Source organism: Ipomoea nil, unplaced genomic scaffold (assembly GCF_001879475.1).
Source record: "Ipomoea nil cultivar Tokyo-kokei standard unplaced genomic scaffold, Asagao_1.1 scaffold1570, whole genome shotgun sequence".
Classification (NCBI taxonomy): Eukaryota; Viridiplantae; Streptophyta; class Magnoliopsida; order Solanales; family Convolvulaceae; genus Ipomoea; species Ipomoea nil.
In genome coordinates, this window is record NW_017617998.1 from 13,637 (window position 1) to 21,647 (window position 8,011).

Below are 8,011 nucleotides of genomic sequence, written 5' to 3' on the forward strand. Positions count from 1 at the left end.
AGAGAGAATATCTCCCCCAAAAGTGGAAGTATAGAATTCTCAAACATAAAGTGGCTGGCAAAATTTCCCTAACTCTCCTTTAACGTCCCAATTTATAGTACAAAGGTCCAAAGTTGTGCATGAGCCCTTGCATGCTGGTGCAAGGAAGAATTTTCACGGCCAGATTGTGCATTTTTCATACAGGAGTTAATTAATATTACTTAACACAATAACACTAATCTCACATGTTTACTAATTGATTTTTTTTTTTTTAAATTCTAGAGAAAAGAAAAATTAAGAATATATTTATGTGTATATTTAATTTGAAAAATAAAAATTAAAACTAAAGAAATGGGATAATGTCTCAGCTTCTCATTCCAACATTGTTAACAGTGTGTCCTCTTTCCTACAAAGCTGGAGGAATGCTAACCCGGAGAGACAATTTCCTACACCCTTGGTGGTCACATGGAGGTTGCAAGATGGCAGAAACCCCCTGAGGGCTTGCTAGCTTGTTAAAAATGAATGTTGATGCTAAAAGTTTTGAATTTGGATAACGTGCAGATTGAGATGGATGTGCTCCTTGTCTACAATGCTCTTTAAATTATGTTTTTGGCATTTTAGTCAATGATATTAAACAACAAGTTACAAGTTTTCATAACATTAACTTTCATGCTGTTAAACAATCTACAAACCAAATCAAGAGTCATTTGGGAAGCTAGCTAGTTCTTTGTCTGACCGTATGGAATGACTTTTCATTCCTCCTACCTTCTTGTTAGATACTCTCAGTTATGATCTAATGAACTAATGTATTTTGGTTTTTTTAAAAAAAAAAAGGCGAAAAAAAAATTGAACTAAACGCAATTATATATATATGTTTAGCAACATTGTATATATAGCCATGAACACTCTATTGTCCGTCTAGTGAAGCAAGAAAAAAATATCTTGTGTAAAACCAACGTAAACCATAGAGTTTTATTGCACTAAGTATAATAAAATAAAATAAAATATCGACGCTACAAGACACAAAATACTAAACAATATTGAAGATTTGAAAGCAAACTCAGAAAGGTGGTCGGTTCACTTCAGTTCGCACTAGGCTGTTCTCGATACCTGTTTCAAAAATATTATTTTTGAGTAATTAATTTGTCACGTTGAATAATTAATTAATATACTTACTTTAATTCATTTCGTCAAACACAAATTAAAAAGAATAACTAAATTTCTGCTTTGATAATAATAATTAACTTACTATTAGCCTAATTAAATTTTTTGAATACTATTAACTCTATTACAAGATAGTATATGTTCTATACTTTCTCTATCTTTTAGAGCCAAACGAGTCAAGACCCTCCACAAGGAATCAATCCTGTGACATTTTCTCAAGGGAGTTACAAAAGTACCAGCTGAGAACAAAGTGCTTAACCCAATTAAATTAATTAAATTAATAATATTTATAATAGGAACTAATTAATTTTACTTTAAGGCCATGTTTGATAACATAGTTAACTTATCAGTCAATTTTAATTTATTTAACCATTATTAACTGTTTGACTTGGTAAAACCACTAATATAAGTGTTTGAAAAATTAATTTTTTTATAACAGCTTATTGCTTCAAAATACTAAAATTCAAATAGCTGCTCAAAGCAGTTTTTTCAATCAGCATTTTGAGAAAGTCATTTTGCATGTAATCAGCTATCAACTAACCGCTAATTTACCAAACATCTTTCTACGATCAACTAATATACTATCAACTGATCAAATACACTAACCTAATTAGCTAACAGCTATTTACCAAACACCCCCTTTATATTTTTTTCCAAATGGAGTATGGTGATCAGGTCGGTGCATAATTTACTATAATTTGTGCCTTATTTTGACGTATTACTCAACATTATTCTAAACAGGCCAATTACTAGTATTAAATATTTTAAATTTAAAGTGGAATTAAGAAACTATATATTTATATTTATGCACACACATATTTATATTTCTCAAAACACCGTACTGCTGAAATATTTAAATGGACTTTGTGTGTTGTGACCAAACTTTTAAAAGTTGATACAATTTAAGATCAAAATTATATTTGAAATATTCATGTCATTTTAACCAAAGATTAAAGTTAATCTAAATAAAATTTGATTCAACTTCAATTATTAATTTATATTTGAAAAATAAAAAAGTGTCAAATAGACCAATAGACTTATCACATTTGTGCAATTGGATTACTGAACTATATATATATATATATATATATATATATATATATATATATATATATATATATATATATATATATATATAATTGAATCACAAAACAAGCAAAATATGTGCAATTAAACTATTTTCTGATTTCTTTTAGTTCAATTTGGGTTAAAGATATTTCAATCTTGACTTCCAACTAGTATGGTAGAGGAAAAGACAACTTTTAGTACATATTATGCATGTAAGCAATATGATTGAATTCTACTGAAAATTTTTTTTGAAAAAATGTCCCAATTGCACATATCTTATTTGTTTGATGAATTGATTACACAATTTTTAAGTTCAGGGTGACTTAATTGTACAAAAATACGAAATATAATGGCCTACTTGACAGTTATTCCTTTACATTTTAATAAAAGAAACGATCAAATTCATAAAAAGAAATATTATTATTTTCATTTAAAAATTCAATTAGTTTCTTGAGTAATGATCACTTATATATGTTTCTTACATAGGATATATTACTGTTAATGTTAACGTGAGTTGTATGTAATAAATATTTGAATGTTATTTTTACTCTAAAAGACAATATTAACCACTTTTCCTATATATGATAAAAATATGTTATTTTAATATAAGTCGGTTTAAATTACATCAATTTTATAGTGTACTGAAATTGACTAGAATGTTGATAAAATTATATTAACACGACAAATTATTGTGTGTACCCATGGTCTACATAATGTTGTGTGGACCATTACAAAATGTACATTCTCAATATACTAAAAGTATATCATTGTTGTATTGAATGTACATTGTACAAAATAATATACTTTCAGTACTCAAATAATGTACTTTCTCAAAAATACAGCTAGCGTATACTTTTTATTTTTTGAGAATAAGTACATTTTTAATAACTAAATATATATTATTTGTGTATTGAATGTACATTATTTGATAGTATGGTCTACATAACTGTCTGGACCATGGTCCACACAATAATGATTGATATTAACACTCAAAAGTTTTTTTTTTTTAATGAAGAATGTGGAGTATTACTTGTTTAAAAAAAAAAAAAAAAAAAAAAAAAAAAAAAAAGGTGATAGTTGGGGGTGGATATAAAATAAAATTACCAGGAAATAGCTTTCACCATGCCTTAAAGTCTGAAGTAAAATCCCAAATTGGTTGATAGGTATTGGAATTCCAGAAGAGTGATACAGCAACAATTCATCTTCTGTTCCAAACATTGCTTTAATGTCTATTGGCCCTCTTGGAACCTCTGTTGCGACTCCGTTTATGAACACTGTTATCAACCCTTCAAAAATATAAAACAAAATTATTTCATTTTTAAATCATCAATAATAAATTAAATTAATACACCGACTCTATAATATGCTTCCAAACTGCTCCTCACTTTGTCAGTAAACATTATTTAATCATATCGTTATTAATTATTTAAATTTGAAAAATTATACTACTCAATATCGAATATGAGAAATGTCGGGAGCATATTTATAATTATTTAATTTGTGCAAGTAATTCAACATTTTTCTTTTAGAATACAATATTTTTATTTAATTTATAAACTACTGTTATTACAAAAATAATAATAAGTTTATATAGTAATAATTTCAGGTAGAAATTGGATGACTGACCACGTGTAGATCTGCACTGACTAGTCATTCTAATATGGTCGATATTATCAATTTATTAATAAATTGATTGAATCAAACTTTAAAAAATTTCCCCTTTTTAAATAATTAATTTATTTTTATTTTGAATTTTGTATTACACTCATAGGGTATCGAGAAATTTGGGGACAATACTGCTGCAACTCTACCGTTCACACCTGCCATCCCACCGCCCCAGCCTTTGCCCTCACTCCTACCATTTTATTCGATGTTTATAATACTGAATATAATCCTATATATTGAATAATATTGACAAAAATATTATTAGTATTTGATACAATCCATTCAAGAACACTATACATATACACTATTACTAGCCTAGTAAAAAAAAATTATTAATTAATCATATATGCTACGAAAAGTGAGAATAAACTGTACTACTTTTTTTTTTACTCAAATGTTAGATGGAAAGTCGATCTAGTCTGTACAATAAATTTATATTGTCATTTTTCATTTGGTCAATTATATATGTCTAGTGACACAATTAATTATTGTAATTTTTGAAAATTTACCCTCTTTTTAAAAAAATAATGGTTCTTCAATCATTGTTTTAACATATATCCTAATGATATTAACATTTGCATAATCCTTCTAAACCCAAATTACCAATTTAAAGGATGATTCACCGGGACAGACAATAAGGTTTTGTTTAGTTGGAAACTTTTATACTTTACTATGAGATATGTTACATATTATCGTGTTTGTTAGTCTATTTTTACTATCCTACTATTGAATTTAAATCTTTAAAAAAATTTAAACTCATTATATTTTCCTTCCTAGCATACTTATGTAAAAATGAGGAAGAAAAGAAAAAGTCATTATCCATACATTAAATATGGAACACATATATATATATATATATATATATATATATATTTATTTATTTATTTTTATTTTAATTAATTGATTATTTATTTAGATTCTAATTTAAGAGACTCCTTTTAACAAAACCGATGTCATTACTAACTATTTGATTCACATCATAATTTCAATTCTAATGTTTGAACCAAACGCACCATGACAAATAATTAAAAATCTAATATTTAATTAGAAATAAAATTGTATATATACAATTGAGAGCTAAACTAAATTAAAAGAAAAAAAAAAAAAACTAGAGATGGACCAAATAATGCCCAATTCAATGACAAAAATTGCAATTTTGTCTTCGAAAATATTTGTGAAGGGAAAAATCAAAGCAATTGATAATAAGATGAGATTAGGGATTTGTATTGATATCGGGAAGAAGGGTTTTGACTGAGGTGATCATGCATGAGTGCAACAAGCAGTTACTAATTAAGACACTTAAATTATCGGATAGAATAGATGAGAGAAAACTAACCTTTTTCCGATAATTTGTTGTTGAGCAGATATTATAAATATGTTAGAGTGTAGTAAAAGAAAATAAAAAAATAGTAGTTTGGTAATTTGTTGTTGAGTAGATATTATAAGTATCTTAGAGTGTAGTAAAAAAAAAAAAAAAAAAAAAAAAAGTTGTTTGGAAGTACAACGTAGGACGACGTACCAGGTTGGTATGACAGATGAGAAGCATCGTGTGACGACATGAGTGACGATGGGGTGATGGAAGAACTGGCCGGCTCAAGTCCGGCACTGTTCATACTCATCATCGTTTCGCCGCCGGACAAACACAACATCTCGTCATCGACGCCGCCGCAGCAAGGAGGAGAAGAAGAAGAGGAAGATGATGAGCCGAGAAGATTCGGGAAGTAACTAGAAACAGCGGAATTATAACTAGCCGAAGAAGGCGGAAAAACACAGCTACTAATTGCAGCACCGGCGGCGGCTTGCTGAGGGTGGTGGGCGGCGGCGGGCGGTGGTCCGAGGGAGGCCTGGAGCTGGAGCTGGCGCTGGCGGCGCCTGGACCGGGATCGGCGGTTCTGGAACCAGTAGAAGACGTTGGCGTCGCCGACGGAGCCGAATTTCTCTAGAAGTTTCCGAATCCTGACGGTTTCTTCCTTGGGAGGATTGACCATGCCGCTGTTGAAGATGGATTCGAGGATAAGGATTTGTTCCGGTTTAGGGTTCCATCTTGATCTTACGGATTCGTTTCTCTCCGGAGTAACAGTGTTGGTGGTATTAGGTGAAGAAGTAGAAGATGATGAATCTTGATAATCTTCCATCAACTTTTTCTTTTTGTTTTTTGTTTCACTTTAATTTGGGACAATCTATCTGAGACAAACCAATACTAAACAAACACTACTACGTACTTCACCTCAATGTCTTGCCTGCCTTCCCACACCGCACCTACCTAGCATTTAAATACCTATGGAGAATATATGTCAGTTTCTAATGCTATTATTCCATTTTTGCCCTTCTCATCTTTCTAAAATTACTATCTTTTTTTTTTTTTTTTAATGACAAACAAATACGAAAATAGTTGCAATCCTCCATCATATTTAGTGATTTGACAAACAATCGAATAATATCTAAGATTCTAAGTATTACTCTTCCCAATTAAGGCAGGTTTGGGTAGAGTGAAAATTCCAGCAATTATATTGTGGAACGCAGTCCACAAATCTTTGTAAATCATGATCTAAAAATAACGTTGTTTCTTTAAAGTAAAGAAACAACCGTTGTTACAACTTAACGGAGTGTATATTTTTTGTGTATTAATTACCAAATGAAACTACAGTGTATATAAATTGACACTGTCTCACGTATTATTTTTAATTATCAAATGAAATTGCATTGAATTGAATTGAAACTGTAGTTGTGTTGAAATGAAACCGCAGTCTATACAAAATGAAATTGAAAAACAATTTCACATCTTTGAGTGTATATTGTCCAGCGAAAGTGTAATTATATCAAAATGATACTATATTTGTGTTGAAATAAAATTGCAGTGTATATAAAAATGGAATTGAATAACATTTCACATATTTGAGTATATACTATACAATGAAACTGTAGTTATATTAAAATTATAATGTAGTTCATTGTGTTGTAATGAAACTATAGTGTATATATAAAATGAAACTGAATAACTTTTTTCACATATTTGAGCGTATAATATCGAATGAAACTGTAGTTGTGTTGAAATGAAACTGCAATGTATACAAAATGAAATTGAATATATTATACAATCAAAGTTGTTTTTTTACAGACGGCTCAAAACGGTGCGGAACAGGTGTCGTTTCTTTTTAATAAGAGAAACGACACCGTTTTGATGACTGGACCACAATGCATTGTGACCGCGGTCCATAGTATAATTTGTCTGAAAATTCATAACCATATCGGTTAGTAGAGTAGGTCTCATGTGAAATCATTTAGCGTGTGTTTGGTTCGCACATGAAAATCATAATCGAAATAAGAATCAAATACTTGGTAATTGTATCTGTTTTTGTGAAAGTATTTTGTCTGTTTGGTAGTAGGGTGGACTGAAAATGATTACCAAAACAAAAAATCAAAGCAATTGATCCTAATATAATTAATGACATCCAAAGCACCAATATAAACGAAAAAAAAAATCAAAACAAAAAATCTAAAATCACTAATTCAAACTTAAAAGTCATATTACCAATAAGATGGAATGATATATATATATATATATATATATATTTTTAATTAGGGAATGTGATTTTTAATTGAAGGTGTAATCAAATCTCATAGTTGTGTTTTAAAAAGTTGTCAACCAAACACTAACTATGATTTTGATTCTCATTCCTAGTGTGTAACCCCATGAATCGAACACACCCTTAGTTATGACAAATTTAAATTGTTTTAAGAATCATACTTGTTGAGATCTCCGCACAGATCTTAATTCGTGAAACCGATCGAATCTAAGATAATTGTTTGTTACTTGTTTATGATAGAAATCAATAATACATATTTGTTACAGAAAATTTAATGCAAATTTGAAATAAATAAACCATTACTTATAATAGTTAGTGTAAGATTTATATGTGAAATTGTAATACGGAGTATTATTTATGGTAAACGATTGTTACTAATGATAAATATTGTAATACTTATAACTTAAATTGTACTGTGATATTGACTTGCTTTCAAAAAAATTGTGATATTTACAACATGTAATTCTAATGTAAATATTATAATACTTCTATTTGAAATGTTATTTATGAAAGAAATTGCATGTATCAATTTGAATTAAAATAAATCG

General features: G+C 29.0%; 1 protein-coding gene across 1 annotated transcript; it reads right to left on the reverse strand.

Moving 5' to 3' along the window:
• Positions 1-926: 926 nt before the first annotated feature.
• LOC109189935 (WUSCHEL-related homeobox 11) lies at positions 927-6,080 on the reverse strand. The gene is made up of 3 exons (XM_019340567.1): positions 5,396-6,080; positions 3,316-3,497; positions 927-1,089 (listed from the first exon to the last, which is right to left on the reverse strand). The coding sequence occupies exons 1-3, from the start codon at positions 6,009-6,011 to the stop codon at positions 1,072-1,074; spliced, it is 816 nt and encodes a 271-aa protein (XP_019196112.1). The 5' UTR covers positions 6,012-6,080; the 3' UTR covers positions 927-1,071.
• Between the last annotated feature and the right edge of the window lie 1,931 nt (positions 6,081-8,011).